The following is a 20,927-nucleotide window of genomic DNA, read 5'->3' as shown; positions in this document are numbered from 1 at the left end:
GATGAACCAGAATCAAACTCTGCCCTTAGTGGGATCGGAGTCCACCACTCCACACTACTCAAACTATAGCGCCCAGTCGGTTAAGTGCTATGAAGAGGATTTTTTGAGAATGTAAAATGGCTTTATTTAGCTTGCGAACTGGATGCAAGATTGAACTGATGGACTGATTTAGAAAAAAAAGGTAAATAACATACGTTTAGACTTGAGTTTATTCATATACAAAATACAAAAAATGAATAAATACATTGATAAATAAAATACAGATGTTTTGAAAACCTTACCAATAAGATGTTGTACACATTGAAACAATCTCAAGAATGCGATAAAGAACATATTAAATAAAGAGTTTCAGTACAGGTGTGCAATATCAAACTCAAGAGATGGGGTGAACCCTCTCGAGCCGGGCGAGGTGTCTGCCATCTAGGACTTTGCAGTGATCAATGACTTTGGAATACTCGTCCAAGATGGTAAAGGTTTTGTTGTACATAAAGAAGTTCTTAAGTCAGGTATAAGACAAGCTGGATTTAATAAAGGTTAGTTCCAAGTTCCAGTTTCAAGTAAAAGAGTTAAGAAGACAATAACCCCACCAGGAGTGGCCTCCCTGCCACTCAGCCTGCCTGCCATCAACTGCCAGTACACACACCAGCCAGGCACCCAAGATTCTATGATGACATCAGGCATTCCAAGACCCACACCAGCTGGGCAGCAGGAAAGTCACCAAAGCTAAATATAACAGGTTTGTTGCATTTTTATTAAAGGCACCAGCCTTTTCAGGTTCCACTGCATCCCAGGATGACTATGTTCTGTGTTGTAGGTCCTTTCTCCTTGCTTCTAGAGTCACGGGCACCCTTCCTGCGCCACTAGGTGGCGCTCTCCCCACAAGTCCATCACAACTTCTCATCCTCCATGCTGAATCCTCCATTGACGTAAGACTGCTGGGAAGGGTCCTCGGAGCTCTTGGGCAGCGTGTGCTCTGTGATGGAACTGGACGAGTATGGTGGCTCAAAAGGGACCTCGGTGAAGGCGCTGGAGACAAGATCGGAGCTGTGCTTCATCTGGACCTGCTTGAACAGCTGGATCACCTGTAATGAGAGACACCGGCGCCATTACTGAAGGAGCAATGCCATGACTTCACCACCAGGGGTCTGGACAAAGTACGACTGCAGGCCTCCCCCTTAGAAGAGCTAGAATGGAATCTTCCACTCTTCCGACAGTGCGTTCAGGCTGTACTCAGAGTTGTGATAGAACGTGAGGGCTGCAGTAATCTTATGTCTGTTCTTCTAAGAAACTAATGCATATCTGCCAAGGTTTCAGATTGCTATGTGTGACATTTTCATAATTTCAGAGTAATTATGAGTGACGTTTTAACGACTTTTTAAATGCTATGAGTAACACTTTCTCACAAGCTCACCTCGGCCATCTATGCTCTAGTCCCCTCTCTGAATTTACTGCCTTCTTGGATATGCTCAGCTAGACCCTACTTCAAACACATACTCTTGGCATGACATGACTCCTCTCCTGACATGTTTATGCCCCACAATTTCTTCTCTGGGGCTTCCACATTTTACTCTATCAGCAGCTTTGTGTGTGGCATCAGACTGGAGTGAGAAATGTTCTTAAATATGGCCCCTGAGAACTCCAATCTTCAGGTTTGCTTCCTCCATAGACATTCAAACATCCTTCTTGTGGTGGCACTCCTGTAACTCCGCATGCAAACCCTGCCCCTGGACATCCAACATCCTAGGCTCCACACACACACTCTCTCTCGCTCTCTCTCTCTCTCTCTCTCTCTCTCTCTCTCTCTCTCTCTCTCTCTCTCTCTGTCTCTCTCTCTGTCTCTCTCTCTTTCTCTCTCTCTCTCTCTCGCTCTCTCTCTCTCTGTCTCCTTCTCTCTCTCTCTATCTCTGTCCTTTCCACTCTCTTGTCCCAATTTCCAAGAGCTCGTGATCAGTTGCCTTTCTTGGATTTGCCACTGGATGACACTACACACACACACATGCTCACAAAGGGACAAACAAACACACAACCACACACAGAGACTCACAGATGAACACACACACACACACACAGTCTACTTACGTGGGATTTGGGCACCGTTCCTATCCGGAAGAACCCGATGGTCCCACTGTCGATCTTGGTGCAGTTGACGATGGTGGAGGCGATGTTCTCTGGAGAAGGCCCATTGCAGAGGACTCCATCCACCTGAGGAGCAAAGACACACGTGAGATCACCGCCCACAGACTCCCATCACACAGGCAGCTGCGGGGCTTCCATGGATACTAAAACCATGGCATCATTATCTTCATTTCAGGGCCTGGTTGGACCGCCTTCTCACCAAAGACATGGTGGGCACCTCAACAGGGAGCTCTCTACTCTACTGAATAATCCTGTTGTATCATCATCCAGTCATTACTCTCTGGAGTGTTTAAGAATAACACAAACATTATTAAATGTGAGGTCACCATCTCCCCTATCGACCAGGATTCCTCCACTGCAGAGGCCTCACTTTCACTGCAGTATGAGTGACATCACACCAGACCTTCACTTTTATCCACCATCTTTCCTTCCTACAAATATTGGTCACAACTGCCCGAGGCTTTGCATGGACAACAATCCACTCTGATCCTCTCTGGATACGGCCTGCATCTTCACCATCCTGCTCCAGGGTCAGAACTGAGGTTCCAGGACTTTAAATAAGCATTGGCCAATCCTGGAGCCACCAGGATATAGCTGGGATATTCATCATCCCGTTGTGGGGGTCACCTACGGGCACAGTGCACCCCTTAACCATTCTCCACTACGGCTCCCCTCCAAGCATCCCAGTCATCTTCATCACCCTAATCAGAGGACCCCCTCAAGATACTGTGAGCATCCTACTCACCCTGTTGTGGGGATCACCTACGGGAACAGGGCACCCCTTAACCATTCTTCCCTAGGACCCCTCCCTCCACGCATCCCAGTCATCTTCATCACCCTAATCAGAGGACAACCCTTAGATACTTTGTGCATCCTCCTCACACTGTTGTGGGTATCCCCCACACATGCACACCCTTCAACATCCCACTCTGAGATCCCCCACACATGCGCACCCTTCAACATCCCACTCTGGGATCCCCCACACATGCGCACCCTTCAACATCCCACTCTGGGATCCCCCACACATGCTGCGCACACCCTCAACATCCTATTCTGGGATCCCCAACACATGCTGCGGACACCTTCAACATCCTACTCTGGGATCCCCCACACATGCGCACCCTTCAACATCCCACTCTGGGATCCCACACATGATGCACACACCTTCAACATCCTATTCTGGGATCCCCACACATGATGCGCACACCTTCAACATTCTACTCTGGGATCCCCCACACATGCTGTGCACACCTTAAACATCCTACTCTGTAATCCCACACACATGCTGCGCACACCTTCAATATCCTACTCTAGGATCCCCCACACATGCTGAGCACACCTTCAATATCCTACTCTAGGATCCCCCACACATGCTGAGCACACCTTCAACATCCTCCTCTGGGATCCCCCACGCATGCTGCGCACACCCTCAACATCCTACTCTGGGATCCCCCACACATGCTGCGCACACCTTCAACATCCTACTCTGGGATCCCCCATGCATGCTGCGCACACCTTCAACATCCCACTCTGGGATACCCCACGCATGCTACGCACACCTGCAACATCCTACTCTGGGATCCCCCACGCATGCTGCGCACACCTTCAACATCCTACTCTGGGATCCCCCACACATGCTGCACACACCTTCAACATCCTCCTCTGGGATCCCCCACGCATGCTGCGCACACCCTCAACATCCTACTCTGGGATCCCCCACACATGCTGCGCACACCTTCAACATTCTACTCTGGGATCCCCCAGTCATGCTGCGCACACCTTCAACATCCCACTCTGGGATCTTCCCTAGATATAGAAGAGGGACCATCACATCATTTTGAAATGCTTTGCAGTCGGTAAACTAAGTTGTCACTGGTCACCTAGTCCCATGGAGCAATTTTAAGTTTTTTTAACCGAATCACATTTGTAAACTTTATCCAGACTTTATCCAGTGTATATTTGGCAAAAACAACTACCAAAGATTAGTTACTAAATCAGAACTATCTAGAAAAACCCTCCTTTCATCAGGATAATTGACAGTGCACATGGGCTATCCCTGGTAAATGTTGTCTGTTCAATGCAGGCCACGCAGAAGACTTCTTGGTCTATCAGGACTCTGGGTTCTAAACAGTGTCCTCAGATACACCTCTTGTGCTTGTAATGGTACTTACCTTGTCTCCCATCTTGGCGTACACTTGGTTGTGGTGAGTGGTGTCGGCTTCTCCGCTCGGATTGGCTGATGAGACCACAATGGGCCCAACCTGGTGAGACACAAAGAAACAGAGTAGGAGATTCAACTCACTTTCATTGGGCACAAAGCAGTGTCCCCCTCACCCTCCCCAGATATAGAGAGATGTGTTTACATATCTTAAATGTATGTTGATGTACACCACCCATGCTTGAGCAGGACTAGTAGCTCAGTGCCACTCATGCCCGCGCAAAGGGTGCAGCAGACTGGCAGCCATGCTCATCACTGGTGGCAGAACAGTGCCAGCCATGCCCGGGCAGTGCTGGCATCCCGCTACTACCGGACAACTCACCAGGTCAATCAGGGATGTGGTCACAGAACAATCCGGGATCCTGATGGCGATGCTCTCTGCGGTGCCAATGTACTTCGCGGAGTCCTCCAGTCCGAAGCACTGCAGCCACTCGCCTGTGGGTTCAAGAAGACAGAAAGGTGTGAGCAGGGCTTATTTTGGGCAGGTGTCTGCCATTGAAAGGCACCAGCACTCATATTAGGGGATCACAGTTTTTTTATTTCATCATCACACTTGGACCTCAGAGCAAGAGGACAAAGGCAGAAAAGAGAGAAATAAGGAAGAAGTGAAAGAAAGTAAAACAGCGACAATGAAAGCAAGGATGAAGAAAGTTCAAAATGAGATAAAGAGACAAGAAATGCAGGGCTGTGGGAGAAAGAGGAATGAGGAGGAACAAGGTCAGACAGCCTTGGTATTTGCTAAACCCTACCATTCAGGAAAGCTATGGCCCCCTCCACTTAAAAACTAACCACTGATGTGAGTCCTGCATGATGGAGAAATACACGAAAAACACTGGTAAAGTGAGGGGGTACCCTTGGAAATACCCCAATACCATGCAGTCACTGTGAGTGACTACGCACCAGTCGAACGTGGCCCTCTCCTGCGCGCTCACAAGAGCACCCCTCTCCTCCCAAGCCACAGGAGGATCCTATGGTGTGCACTAAACTCACAACGTGCCCTGCTGCTGTTCAGCTCATCCCTGGAAGCCAATATTCAACGAGGCCATGACTCAAAGCCTCTATATTACCAGCCTTCAAACTACACAGGTGCTAGCACTATAGGTAGGAAGGGTCAGATGATGAACTAACATCTCCTTATAGGCAAAAAGCGTGCAAAGGACAATATTCACCCTGTAGAGGGGGCTCTGATAATGGAGAGGATCCCTATTGGGATATGTCAGGCAGTGTAAAGATGTCACCTTATAGGTGTGGGTCAGATGATGAAGAGAAACTTCCATCTATACAAGATACAGACAGCAAAGGGTGCACATCCCACAGGCGGGTCTGATGAAGGAATGGTTCACTCCCTGTAGACAAAGATACAGGTCAGTGAGGGGACAGTGTTCATCCTATGGATGGGGTCAGATAATGGAGAGGTTCACTCCCTGTAGAGAAGGATACAGGTCAGTGAGAGGACAGTGCTCTTCCTATGAGTGGGGGCAGATAATGGAGAGGGTCAGACCCTGTAGAGAAGGATACAGGTCAGTGAGCGGGCAGTGCTCTTCCTATGAGTGGGGGCAGATAATGGAGAGGGTCAGACCCTGTAGAGAAGGATACAGGTCAGTGAGCGGGCAGTGCTCTTCCCATGAGTGGGGGCAGATAATGGAGAGGCTCAGACCCTGTAGAGAAGGATACAGGTCAATGAGCGGACAGTGCTCATCCTATGGGTAGGGTCAGATAATGGAGAGGGTCAGACCCTGTAGAGAAGGATACATGTCAGTGAGCGGACAGTGCTCATCCTATGGGTGAGGGCAGATAATGGAGAGGCTCAGACCCTGTAGAGAAGGATACAGGTCAGCGAGCGGGCAGTGCTCATCCTATGGGTGAGGGCAGATAATGGAGAGGCTCAGACCCTGTAGAGAAGGATACAGGTCAGAGAGCGGACAGTGCTCATCCTATGGGTGAGGGCAGATAATGGAGAGGCTCAGACCCTGTAGAGAAGGATACAGGTCAGCGAGCGGGCAGTGCTCATCCTATGGGTGAGGGCAGATAATGGAGAGGCTCAGACCCTGTAGAGAAGGATACAGGTCAGCGAGCGGACAGTGCTCTTCCTATGGGTGGGGTCAGATAATGGAGAGGCTCAGACCCTGTAGAGAAGGATACAGGTCAGCGAGCGGACAGTGTTCATCCTATGGATGGGGTCAGATAATGGAGAGGCTCAGACCCTGTAGAGAAGGATACAGGTCAGCGAGCGGACAGTGTTCATCCTATGGATGGGGTCAGATAACGGAGAGGGTCAGACCCTGTAGAGAAGGATACAGGTCAGTGAGCGGGCAGTGCTCTTCCTATGTGTAGGGTCAGATAACGGAGAGGCTCAGACCCTGTAGAGAAGGATACAGGTCAGAGAGCGGACAGTGCTCATCCTATGGGTGAGGGCAGATAATGGAGAGGCTCAGACCCTGTAGAGAAGGATACAGGTCAGTGAGCGGGCAGTGCTCTTCCTATGGGTGGGGTCAGATAATGGAGAGGCTCAGACCCTGTAGAGAAGGATACAGGTCAGTGAGCGGACAGTGCTCATCCTATGGGTGGAGGCCAGATAATGGAGAGGCTCAGACCCTGTAGATAAGGATACAGGTCAGTGAGCGGGCAGTGCTCTTCCTATGGGTGAGGGCAGATAATGGAGAGGCTCAGACCCTGTAGGGAAGGATACAGGTCAGTGAGCGGACAGTGCTCATCCTCTGCAGTTATGGACCAGAATATTTACAGGAGCGCCCAAGATCCAAATAATCACTAAAGATCCTCCTTAGACTCACAGAGCAGGCAGTATGTTGGTGCTTGTGCTATATACATGGATCAGGCAATGTAGGGGTCTCCTCCCTATAGACATGTGAAGGATAAAGCACAGGTGTTGGCAGGACAGGCGACTCTAATGTAACGGGTCAGATCACACTTGGAAGTTGTGGTGAATGTTTGCAACAGGAGCGGTAAAGAAACAGTACATGAGGGAACATGGAAACAATCCTACATGGAAGCTGAAGAGCATGTATGGTCTGTGTGTACACATGAAGCATTGAAGCCTGGGGTGGGTGGGACTGGGTCCTAGTCTGCAGTCACAATTAATGTGTGTGGTAGGTTTGTATCCAGATGATGGGTGTTACTTTTCTCATCTTTCCCCCTTATTTGTGGTCCTGAACTGGGATCTGCTGGTCTTCATGTGCTCTCAGATACAGACCCCCTGCTCACCTCTTGGTATGACCAGGCTCATCTGCGAAGGCCAGGCCGCCTGCATGAAGTCCCAGAGCAGAGGGCTGAACAGGTGTCTAGCCGGCTCCAGCTGCTTCAAGGTCGAGATCCAGATGGACATGGGGGCGTCCTTGGGCTTCAGCTTTGTCCTGGAAGGAAACAAGACAGAGGTCAACTGAGTGAAGGGAAGAGATCCGTCTCACTGGGATTGGAGGATCCAGAGTTGAGATTCTGGCCATTCTCAGACCACCAGCAGGGACATGATGATGGAAAAAGGAACATTTAGGATGAGATCTACTCTCCATCTTAAGACTGAACGATTTATACAGTCATATAGAGCAAGACACTGGTCCTTTTCACTTGTCACAAAATGAATCCTGGTTTTTAGGTGTTTTTTCACATGCCTCAAAAGGTGCAGAAAGAGGGATAGTACTGCTGGTCTGTTCTCAGTTTTATAAGGACGTTTGGTTTCTTCTTTACAGAAGTGTCTAAGGTTACTTGTTTGTTGTTGCTTCATTTCCAGGGGTTCTCTGCTCTTGGTATATTGTTGTTTCTTTCTCGGGTTTCCTCAATGTAATTGGTGTTTGGCTTTTTCATTCTGTGGTTCTCATTGTTATAAGAATTCATCAATCTAAAATATTCACTATTGATTGAAAATAAGGGCTGTGAAGATAACACTCACCTGTACACCTTCTCCACGGCCGCAGGCCGGTTACAGGCTCCCACCACCGCATACACCGTGTCTGTGGGGACACCACAGATTCCTCCATCCTTCATGATTTCTGCAACAGAAGAGCAAGAACCCCATGATTATAGGTAAGGCTCCCTGTTTTCCGTGTTTACGATTTTTGCAGATAAATCCAGACAGAAAACATTTATTTTTTTGCATGTATTTATTTTTAAATGTGGATAAAAACTGAAATTGGGGCGCTTTTGAGTAATTCGAAACCCTGTTTGCCATGACTGCCAGGTCAATAGATGTGTGGCTTGATAGATAAGGGGGTTCAAAAAGAAAGGCATTTTAGTAAAAGGCTTTAACAGCAGTAGATATGCAAAAGGTTGATACTGAAATTCACATATTTTCATATAATGCACTGATTTATCTTCTGAAGTGTTCACAGCACTGAACCCTGGCAGACATTCAACCATAAGTGCATATTTATCGGTTAAATGAATGTGGAAATATACTAATTTCAGCTTGATTTTTCCACAAAACCCCGAAAAAATATGGATATAACAAAGAAGTACAAACTATAATATGACTTATGTTATTAAGGATTCAAAACGTGACTTGAAGGTAAAATAGAAGTCTTATTTTTGCCAACGAGAAATTTTTCTGCTGGTAAAATCATGTTTTCACTAAGTCTTTCCGGACAAAGTTCAGCAGTAAACAATGTACAACTTTGTTAAACTAAGAATGGAAACATTTAAAAATTGCAGACATAACTGTAATCAAATTAGTAGAATTTTAAATTTCCCAACATTAAAAAAAAAAGGATTTTCCCCCAGAATCTCCTTACCTGCGATCTGCTTGATGGATGTGGCCCTCCTGGCAGGAAGGTGGGGGCACTTGGAGGCTCCACCCCCATGCCCCTGGAGCTGCAGAAGTGGGCGGCCCATGGGCAGCTGGGGTTCTTCAAAGGTGTTACTGACCAGCCCAGCCAGGAAGCAGTAGAAGCTGACCAGGCCAAAGATGATGGTGACAGCAATGTCATACCCAACTGGGAGGGCTGCGACGGCGTCCAATAGAAAACTGATGAGGATGAGTTCAAAGGTGAGGCAATACAGGAACCAGGCTTTGCTTAGGAACAGCGTGCAGAAAATAATGAACCCATTCAAGAGCATGAAGCAGATGATGCCCACAGCCACGTGGAAGCCCCTCGTGGGGCCGTAGAGGCCACCGTACCTGGTGAGACCCCAGATGATCCACATAACTCCATAAAGAATAAAGGTGCTGCTCTCAAGGGTCTTACCACGCGAGAAGGCTACAGAGCCACAAACAAATTTCAGAAGACCTCCCGCTACCACCACCCACGGTAGGACGACAGTGGCACGTGCGTCTGTTGGGTCCACAGACATAGTGATGGCAAAGGCGGCCAAAATGCTGCCTGCGTGGCCAAGCACCTCTCCATCCGCATACTTAGAATAGCCGAGGTAAGGAACATGCAGGTCTTTTTCTTGACGTAACTTGAAAATGCTAATAGGTGTGAACAGGCTCTTAACAATCCCCTCCCCTGTTGGAATCTTGGTGGCCGCTTTCATGTTGTAAAGTTTAATGAGGGTCATAAGTGCTGAAGCCACGTAGATAGCCACATTCACTCCTTGTGACCCACCATGGAAGAAACCAGTGGGACGTGAAGCCAAAGCGATGCAGTAGGTCACATAAAACAACGGATACAGCCCATCAACCAGGCTCCTACCAGCCATGAATACAGCCAAGACCATGAACAGGAGCAGAAAGACCACCAGTAGCGGGACAGGGAAAATGGGTTCAGTGGCCTGCCAGAACTGGTAGAGCAAGGAATACCCTTCAGCGAACCGCAGGATGGAGGTGAAGCCAAAGAAGGTGGCCGCCAGGGTATCCAAGGATCGATACGACAGGATGCAGACCCCAATCTGGAAGACCCCCGCCATCCAAAGCCAAGGCACCTGCCCCACAAAGAGACTTGTGGTCACTCCCAGGACCCTGCACCCAAAGACGCTGGCGGACACCATATTCAAGATCAGCCCAATGATGACCAGGTCGTTGCTGCTGGCGGCCATGGGTGAGCCTTGGGGGATGGCTTTAGCCGTAGCCAGATCTGTGCCAGGGAGGGTGACCAACTTCCCAGTAAGTATATGAAGGAGCCTCCCTCCACCAAAGTACGCCCCAACAAGACAGACGAGGAGGTGGTTAGAAGCCACCGCCGAGGCACCAAACCTACTGTCATAGTATGTGGCGGTTTCATGGGCAGCGGAGAGCGAGATGGCCAACGCCATCATGGCGAGGGCAGCCTCCTTCTGAAGGATGGCCACCAGACTGATGATGAGCAGTCCCAGGGTAAAGGCTGCAAGTCCAGGGACCATGGCATTACGAAGATCAAGGGACCCGCTGAGGACCCCCTGCCCGTCCATGATATGGATCACTCCCTTAGAGCACCATAGCGCTGAGACCGTCAGGCAGAAGGAGGCAAACAAGGGGACAAGACCACGGCTCCTGCGGACTCCTGCGGAAGAGAAGAAAGGAGAAGTAAATATAGGAAGAAAGAAAATTAGAGACACAAGTAGGTGACAAGGTAGAGATTGGAAAGAGAGTGAAAGATTTGAAAGGAAGAAGTTAATATGGGAAAGGTATGTTTAAAGAGAAAGAAAGCTGAAAGGGGAGAACATTAGAGGATTGAAAGGGATTGAGTGAGAGGAGACAGAGCAAGAGAGATGGGAGCCATACATTTAAATAAAAAAAGGGAACTAGACAACAAAACAAGAGACAACGTGCTAAGAAGAGGATTGAGAGACGAAAATAAGAAAGGAGGTAGGAAAAGAGAGAGGTAAATACTGAAAGAAAGAAAATTAGAGAAAAGGGAGAGGATGGAAAAAGAGAAAGGATGAGTGATGAAGAGGAAGAGGAGGAACAAAGAGAGGAGATAAAGAAAGAGAGAAGGGAAAAATAAATTAAACATTAAAGAAAACTATACAATGAAAAGTGTGGCAAAGGAATAAAAAGAGCCACGGCAGAAAGGAGAGAGAGAATAACAAGCAGAGAGACTGAGTAAATGAAAACACAAATTTAAGGAAGTGGGTAGTGTGAGGAATGAGATAAATATAGTAGATAGAGAGAGGAAGAGAGACAGAGGGGAGAAGTGACTAAAGAGGGAAAAGAAAATCATTGAAAGAAAAGAATGATAAAAGTATTGGAAGTGAGGAAAAAGAAAGAGAACAATGAGGGTCCGAGGGAGAAAGCAGAGGTGGAAACAAGATCGAGAAATGGAACAAGAAAAAGGTTCAGATCAGCATCAATGTAACTTCCTGCCTTCCCTGGCCGATAGTTCTCACCAGTTCTGCAAACTCTCAGCCCTGAGCCGGGGTCAGGCTTTATTGATTCCTGGACTGCACTTTATTTACCCACCATTGACCCACAGAACCGGCACCAGGCTTTTCGACAGGTTTATTTTCCTATCATTATCCGAAAGAAGGGTTCTCTTCTCACTCATAACCCCGAGGCTTTCCCCCAGGGTGGGCGAGGGAAGGCTTCCTCTCTGGGCATCTCCACCGAGCATTAGTTTCAAGCACTACATTCCCATATGGAGATGTCATAAGCGCATTGAAGCAATCATGGTGTATTTAAGGCACTGAGTCGCACATTCTCAGCCGTGTGCCTCCCTCTCTACTTCCCCTGAACCCCACGCGTGTGATCTCACCTGTATATCCCAGCAGAGCTGCCAATATGACCAGCAGGACCCCCAGGGGTGTACTGGGGATGAGGGGCGTGGCTCTGGAGGAGCTGTATGACGTCACTGCCAGCAGGAGGGAGCCTGGAAGAACAGCAAAGACAGCCATGATGCAAAGATAAATAAAACACACGCCTGCCAGGGTCCCTCTTTAGGAGGGAGTCTGGAAACACAGAGACAGACATGAAATGATAACGTACACTCACACCAGCCTCTCTTCCATCTTGGGAGGAACCCGGATACACAGCAAAGACATCCGTGACACAAACACACACCTTTCCTTTCAGATCTCCGCAGCACGCGCCTTAACCCAGAAAACATCTGTTCACTTTATTATTCCAATATTCAATAATGATTGGTTACAGGTGAGGTACTGGGAGAAAGCGCCTACATGGCTGTATTCAGACATGAGCTGAGCTATAGGGGACCCAAGACTTTCTGAGAGGCTTCTGCTCCGAAGGCCGGTGGAGCTGAAACAGTCAGTCGCACTGAGTTGTGAAGATAGCATGTCACTGACTCTCGCCAGCTCTACCGGCTCCTGGCCCTAACCCATCCTAAACCATTCTCTTAAGCCTCAGAAAACAACTCAACACTAATATGATTCCCTTACACCTCATCTAAACAGAGCCCTGGACTCTCCATTCACAAAGCGCTTGCCTGCCTCAATCGGATCCTAGCGCTATATAAAGGCATCAAACATGACGAAGTGGCAGTATGGGTCCTACCTGCAGAGATGGACAAGATCCCAATGGAATAGTGAAGGGGCTCTGGGGCCTTCCCTGGCTCCGGCATCCTGCGGCTGGAGTCAATTTGGATTGAGTCTGGGCTGAATCCGAAGTGAGTCTGGAGTTTGGTCTGAATCCGCAGTGAGTCTGGAGTGTGGGCTGAATCCGGAGCGTGGGTGAATCTGGAGCCCGTCAGGCTGGGGTAGTTGGAGTGCGCCCGGGTCAGTCACCGCTTGTGTCTCACTTCACACCCGGCCCAGCAGCTCTTTATCTACAGTGTCCCCGGGGGGCGTGTCTAGTCGCTGTCACTCACGGGGCAGTGGGATTTTCCCGAAAGGGCAGCGCCTTGCAACCTCCACCCCCCCTCCCCCTTTTCATTCTCCCCCCCCCCACCCCCCCCCCAGCTGCGTGGTACGAAACATGGAAGGGGGTTTCATACCCGCGAGCTGCTTCTACGGGCACCCTTAGCAGCAGGGGTCACAACTCACATACAGGACAGTGTCCAGGACAGGCAGGAATACATATGCAGAGACAGGGCAGAGACGGGGAAGGGAGGGAGAAGGTGCTCAGATTTCCACAGAAAATACATCGGGTTAAAGGGGAATGAAATGCATCCCTCCCTAGAGAATATAAAATAAAACGGATTTAATTTCTGTGTTTATTCATTGCAATGTAGTGCCAACTAGGCCTCTCGAGGCACCATAGCGCCTGTACCGAGGAACAGGGAATAGACTACACACAAAGCGTGTACAATTAGAAACATATAAAGATTAGACTAACAGAAACGTAAATAATGTAATAATTACACAACAGGTACAGTGAGTGGCCGATCTAAGAAAGAGAGAGAGGACTTACCTGGACAGAGCCTTCCGTGTATGGCAGCGGTTCCTAAACTGTGCGCCGCGGCGCCCTGGTGCGCCGTTATGACTTGCCAGGGGCGCCGCACACGATGTGGGAAAATAGCGTCTGGCCGTGTGCTGAACAGGACGCTCTACCAGGGCCTGAATGCAGTGAGCAATTGAATGTTATTCCAGCTGCAGCGCAACATAACGGGGAGTAAGAAATGCCACCTGCATAATGCAGGAACCTGGTTTGGCACAGTAAGAGCGCAGTGCTGCCATACATGCATAGGTGCATACCAGGGGCGCAACTAGGTCTTAATTTCGGGGGGGGCTAACATGGCAGAGGAAGGGGCGTGGCTAATGTAAATCAATGGGGCGGAGCTAAAATGGCAGATAATCAGGATCGGTTAATGCTCAGGTCAAGCTGAGAAAAAAATGTGGTGAATTCTACATTTGAAACTGGACAACAATTAAAGCACACATGTTTGTTAGTTTGATGCATTGCCCCCCAAAACCCATACTCACCCTGAATCTTAAAATTACCCCTGGCACACCAAAACACATACCCACGCTGAACCCTAAAATTAACCCCTTCACACCCTAAAACCCATACCCGCCCTGAAATCTGTAATTACCCCTGGCACCCCAAAACCCATACCCATCCTATCCCTAAAATTATCCCTCCCCGGCACCCCAAAACCCATACCCACCCCACACCCTAAAATTACCCCCTGGCACCCCAAAACCCAATACCACCCTGAACTCTAAAATCACCCCCCTGGAGCCCCAAAACCCATACCCGCCCTGAACCTTAAATTACCCCTGGCACCCCAGAAACCATACCCATGCTGAACCATAAATTCCCCCTTGCCCCCCAAAATCCAAACCCACCCTGAACCTTAGAATTACCCCAGGCACCCCAAAACCCATACCCATGCTGAACCATAAATTCCCATCTGTCACCCCATAACCCATACCCACCATGAACCCTAAAATAGCCCCCTGACATCCCAAACCCACACCTGCCCAAACCCTAAAATTACCCCTGGCACTATAAAACACATACCCACGCTGAACCCTAAAATTAATCCCATGGCACCTCAAAACCCACACCCACCCTGAACCTTACAATTACCCCTGACACCCCAAACCCCATACCCATGAACCCTAAAATTACCCCTGGCACACCAAAATACATACCCACGCTGAACCCTAAAATGTCCCCTGGCACCCCATACCCACCCTGAACCATAAATTCCCCGCTGGCACCCCATAACCTATACCCACCCTGAACCCTAAAATTGCCCCCTGACACCCCAAAACCCACACCTGCCCTGAACCCTAAAATTACCCCTTGCACACCAAAACACATACCCACGCTGAACCCTAAAATGTCCCCTGGCACCCCATACCCACCCTGAACCCTAAAATAGCCCCCTGACATCCCAAAACCCACACCTGCCCTAAACCCTAAAATTACCCCTGGCACCCCAAAACCCATACCCATGCTGAACCATAAATTCCCCCCGGCACCCCATAACCCATACCCACCCTGAACCATAAATTCCCCCCTGGCACCCCATAACCCATACCCACCCTGAACCCTAAAATTGCCCCCTGACACCCCAAAACTCACACCTGCCCTGAACCCTAAAATTACCCCTGGCACACCAAAACACATACCCGCTCAGAACCCTAAAATTACCCCCTGGCACGCCAATCCGTAACCCACCCGTAACCCACCCTGAACCATAAAATTACTCCCTGGCACCCTAAAACCCACACCCACCCTGAACTCTAAAATTACCCACTAGCACCCCAAAAAAAAATGAACACTACAAACTTACACTACATTTGCATATTTGGAGGGGACTGTCCTCTTTGACGTTTCTATGTATGTAAGTCAAGAACAACATTCACAGTAACCAAGGGGCATATGTATGAAAGTTTGGTTTTGCTATTCTCAAATAGCAAATTTTAGAGAATCGCTATTTGAGAATGGCAAAACGAGATGTATGTAGGATTTGCAAAAAAAATTGTGAATCCTACATATTCCATAATTGTGAATCGCAAAGTGCGATTCACAATTACGGAAACCCTCTCCATTCATTCCTATGGGCCTAGAGGCCTATAGGAATGAATGGGAAGACATTCTCAATTTGGGCCATATGTATCATCAAACCAATTTGCATTTCCAAAATAGCGAATTTTAAGCAATCGCTATTTTGGAAATGCAAAATGGTATGTATGAACAAAATCGCTTTTATATAGCGATTCCTTACCATTCCTAATTTGCGATTAGCAAATTGCTAATTGCAAATTACCCATTAATTTCTATGGGCCAGGAGGCCCATAGGAATGAAGGGGCAATTTGCGATTAGCAATTAGCTAATCGCAAATTAGGAATTTTTTCAAGGGTGCAGGGGTGTCCCAAGAACACCCTGCTGCACCCCTGAAAAAGACATTTGGGGGCATATGGCGCACATACATGCCCTAAGGGCATGTATGGGCGTCATATGGCACCTTTGGTTTGTTTGAAAAAAGCATTATTAAAAGAATTTGCAACTTACCACCAACTGGAAGTTGGTGGCAATTTGCGATTCCTTAATGGCATTTTTTTCTTTTTTTTTCTCTGATACATTGCATTTAAGGAATCGCAAAATTTGCGATTCCTTAAGTGCAATCGCAAAATAAGGAATAGCAATTTTTGCGATTCCTTATTTTGATGCAAAAATGTTTGATACATACCATTTAGGTATTTAGCATTCGCAAAGGACGAAATTCGCAGAATTTCGGCCTTTGCCAATGCTAAATGGCTTGATACATATGGCCCCTAGATATGTAGGCAGTATGTAATGCTGTGCTGAAAAATGCATTAAAGTTACTGGAACTTACACAAAAAACTGCTGCCTGACAACAGGGGGAAAGGGATGGCCAGTGCAGGTGAAGCTTTTCCTTTGTAAATTAATTCCTGCTGGCGTCATAGCCCAGGGGTTGCTGTCTGCGCACTTGTATGAAATACACATCTATACAAGTGCACAGACAGCACCCCATGGGCTATGACGCCAGCAGAAATTCCTTTACAAAGGAAAAGCATCACCTTAACTGGCCAGCCCTTTCCCCCTGCTGTGCACTTCACACCCCATGCTCACAAGCGATCAAGTGCTTAAGTGAAATCCCTGCCTTCAGGCAAGGATTTCACCTCGCGGCGCCACCGTAAAGGAAAACAAGAGGTGGGGGCAGGAGGTCACTCACTGAAGCAGAGGCTGGCTGGCTCGGGCTGCTGGGCCTCTCAGAAAGCATTAAAAAAATCATTCTCCGATCGGATGCTATCTTGCACCATTTCAGTGCGTGTAATCTTAGCCCGGGCAGAGGAGGCGACGGGGGGGGCTGAAGCCCGGTGAGCCCAATGGGTGTTGCGCGCCTGGTGCATACATACGTGCTTTTATCACAGACGTAGCCTCCGCATACCCCGTAATGCTCAGCAGACTGTTGAGCATTATTTCTGCCCACCGTGTTCTGCCATGCCGTGTGGGACCCTCTTCTCAAGTTACATAGGTAAGAGGGCAGATTCACTGCTCGCTCATGATTAACTCATTTATTTTGTCAAATCGAGTTTGAACTGGACAAGTGTTAAATACATGTCTGTGCAGTGGCCCACAGTCTCGTCGGAAAACAGGACAGCATCTTAGAGAACATGTAGGGCAGGCTTCTTGCAGCACAAGATTAACTTTAAAGATTTCAAATATTGCTACGTCACACAGCCCTTGTATAATTATATGCTGGCTGCTGTTCCCGCACTTTATGTGAACTTATTTATGCGTTTTTATATAGCGCGGACTTTACCCGAAGGCGTCAGAGCGCTTCACAATTCAATTCAATTCAATCTTTATTATGCTTTGGAACTCCTTAGAGGTCCACATAAAGAAAAAATACAATACAAAAATACCATTCACAGCGAAAATTGACAAATCATCGCAATTGCACTTACTAGAACACAAAGTGACATATTATTAGACACGTCAGTCTTCAAAAAATTTCTAAAAAACATTTAAAAAAATTAAAGATATGAAAACAAAATCTCTCATTAGGGGGATTATATAAAGCACACATAAAAGAATTCACATTTAAAATACCCATTTGCAGGCATATTTGTCTTAGCCATTTGCTGCGATAGGGACGCAGCGCTGGGCATATAAAAAGTACATGTATTCGATCTTGAATAGAATGATGACAAAAATTGCAAATTGCAGACACTCCATGCCATTTAAACAAAAGATTATTTAGGGGTAGCAGATCTTGTCTCAATAAAAACCAGAATCTCCGAATACCATGAGATAAGTTCCAAGTAGCGTAAGGTTGGGCGGATTTTCTTGCGAATGAATCAGTAAGAAGATTAACACCCTTCTTATCGAGAATAGCAGAAAAGTCTAGTCTATAACTAAGGTCCCATGTAGCATCTTTCAGGACAGACTTTAACTGGGATACAGATAAAGAAAGGAGGGTACTCTCTTCCAACTGCAAGAGGGATACAGCCTTTCTAAAATTGCTAACAATCAAGGAGTGTTCCCCTAAACCTCCCAATAGTTCAGTCCTTAGGAGGAACCTCATAGTCCCCTCTTCTCCTCTGGCTATGCTTGCGACCCAGCGTACCACAGCAGCCAGGCCCTGCACCCAACTGCTGCGCAAACCAAACTCAAGTCTGCAAGCTGCCACGGAGCAGGCAGAACTGACAGAAGATATACTTCTTAGCAATTTCCCCTCCACCCTATTTAAAAAATCCCAGTGCTTGATATCAATTAATTCTAAGCCATATAGAAGGGTGGATGGGACCTTTGCCCTAAAGACCTCCAGTAAATGAGAAAAATTCCTTTTTCCCAGAGCCGAATACAGTGAATTTAAGCTTCTTCCTTGAGCTAAAGCCTTACGGACACTGTTATCGATATGGGATTTGGCACTTAAGTTATCACAAATTACTTTTCCCAGAAAAACGTAATTCTTTACAACCTCCAGTTTGTCATCTCCCACAGACCAGGTAAAGTTCCTAAATTTATGTTTTTTCCGGCCTGTGATGCACATAATTTTACTCTTACTTGCATTAATTTTTAGGAAATGATCAACTGCATACTGATGTAGAGCAAGGAGGCGTTTAGCAAGACCTTTGGGCATAAGATCCATTATTATGATATCATCCGCATATAACATACATGAGATGTGTTTTCCGCCCAAAATTGGAGCTATACCATCGCAAGAAGAGAGAGAAGCAGGTAAATCAGCAATATATAACGAAAAGAGTAACGGAGCAAGTAAACAACCTTGCTTAAGACCATTGCATGAAGGAATAATCTTAGAGAGCCCCTTGTCTCCTCCTTGCAAAACCTGGCACCAAGTGTCTGTATGTAGCAACTGAATCATATCTAATAGATACGGCGGCATTCCCATAGCCGAGAGCTTTCTCCACAGCAGTGGACGGTCAACCTTGTCAAATGCTGTGGAGAAGTCTATAAAGGCCACATAAACTCTTCCGCCACGTACCCCTATATATTTATCAGTGATTGTCTGAAGAGCGGAGAGATTGTCCAGCGTTCCGTGGCCCTTACGAAAGCCTACTTGTTCTAAGGGTAAGATTTGTTTTAGCGCCACCCAATCATTAATTAGTGATAGTAGACATTTACAAAACACTTTCCCAATAGCGTCTAGGAGAGCTATTTGGCGATAGTTGATAGGTAAGTTCCTATCGCCCTTTTTGAACAACGGAACCAAAATACTCCCCTTCCAGGATGCTGGAATGCATTTTTTAAGATAACAAATCCTAAAAAGAGGAAATAGGATTTTACTCCAGGATACAGGATTTTGTTTTAAGACTGATATCGGGAGTTCATCTGGACCCATGGCACCGGATGAACGCATGTCTCTTATAGCTAATTCTATGGATAGTTCTGAGGGGTATTCAACAATAGAGGAAGTATTTTCCTCAATTCCCCTAAGTTGCACATGCCGATCATTTTTTGCATACAGACTTAAGATGTAGCAAACCCAGGTTTGTTCGGAGATAGGAATTGGAGATGGGCGCACTCTAGAACCACATCCCTCCCCGATAAGGGTCCAGAATTGTCTAGAGTTCCCATGAACAGCGGCTTCTCGCAATCCAATCCATAACAGGTCCTCTTTTTCTCTTTTCATTTTTTTCTTTAACCTACTCCTCCTCCTTTTAAGAAGAGATATTTTTTGTGATCTTTCTACTGCACCGCATATGTATTGTTCCCTCACCAGCTTATTTATTTCCTTATTAAGGGAAACAACCGCTTTAGGGAGGATATTTTTTTTCCTAGTTAGATTCGATTTTTTAGCGGCAGAGATGACCTCCTTTATAAAAACATCAAAAGAACACTCTTCCACCCCCTGCCAATTATTTAAATTGGACACTGTTTTTTCAAGAAGGGGTTCTAGACCCTTCATGGCTTTATAATCCCAAAAACATCTTCCTGTTTTTTGAAAGGTGACCGCCTCCCTATCCAACGCCCAAATATCAGAATTGGGTGGCTCTAGAGAGAGTGTTAGTAAGATGACATTATGGTCACTAAGGCTGGTGTCCATGACCACCAAATTACTTAACAAAGAGAAAGTAAGGTGGTCAACAATTATATAGTCTAAGATTGATTTGCTGTTGAAGGAACTATGAGTGTAGTTTGCAGGGACATCAGATGGGAGCCTACCATTAGCTATGAGTCCCTCCGCGCTATATAATTCTTCCAGCAGCAATTTACCCCGTTTATTTGTTTTTATATTATCTGGAAAAATGGCTTGGGGTATCAATAAGACCTCCTCTTTTTCTTTATTCCTAAATAATTCTAGACTATAATTGGACACTTTACAATTTAAATCGCCGACTAGCAAAAAATTAGAGAGAGGGATTGTTTTTTTCATTTGTCTAATAAAGATAAAAATTTGCTTCATAACAGTGTTATAAAGATCACCAGGCGGAATATAGGCATTTATTATAACAAAAGGGTGTCTCTCCCCAGTTTTGTCCAAGTTGGAGAGGGTCACAGCCTGAAAAAAGTTACTGGGATCTATATAATGAGAGAAACTCCACTTAATTGTATTTAATAAAAGGCAGGCAATTCCCCCTTTTGCGTGTCCTCTACTAGAGGGGGATGCCGCCACCTCCAATACATAATAATCCTTCACTATATTCAATTTATCAATACACCAAGTTTCCTGAATGCAGATTATATTAGCATTCAAGGAAAAAAGATATGATAATTTTTCAGGATTGTTATTGATGCCGGCTGCATTCCAGGAAATGACAGAAAAACTACTGCTAAAGGTGAGAGAACAGTCTGGGATTGTCCGT

The 20,927-nt window shown here is 46.8% G+C and overlaps 1 protein-coding gene across 1 annotated transcript; it reads right to left on the bottom strand.

Moving 5' to 3' along the window:
- Positions 1-887: 887 nt before the first annotated feature.
- Positions 888-12,795, bottom strand: LOC147689199 (uncharacterized). Its single transcript, XM_086939889.1, has 9 exons — positions 12,729-12,795; positions 11,974-12,087; positions 9,097-10,782; positions 8,259-8,358; positions 7,577-7,725; positions 4,677-4,789; positions 4,308-4,397; positions 2,080-2,202; positions 888-1,082 (listed from the first exon to the last, which is right to left on the bottom strand). Exons 1-9 carry the CDS (start codon positions 12,793-12,795, stop codon positions 888-890), a joined length of 2,637 nt encoding a protein of 878 aa, XP_086796015.1.
- Between the last annotated feature and the right edge of the window lie 8,132 nt (positions 12,796-20,927).

The sequence above is a fragment of the Lissotriton vulgaris genome, chromosome 10 (genome assembly GCF_964263255.1).
Source record: "Lissotriton vulgaris chromosome 10, aLisVul1.2, whole genome shotgun sequence".
NCBI classification, from domain to species: domain Eukaryota; kingdom Metazoa; phylum Chordata; class Amphibia; order Caudata; family Salamandridae; genus Lissotriton; species Lissotriton vulgaris.
Note: the sequence above shows the minus strand (reverse complement) of the source record. Positions and strands in the feature narration are given on the sequence as shown.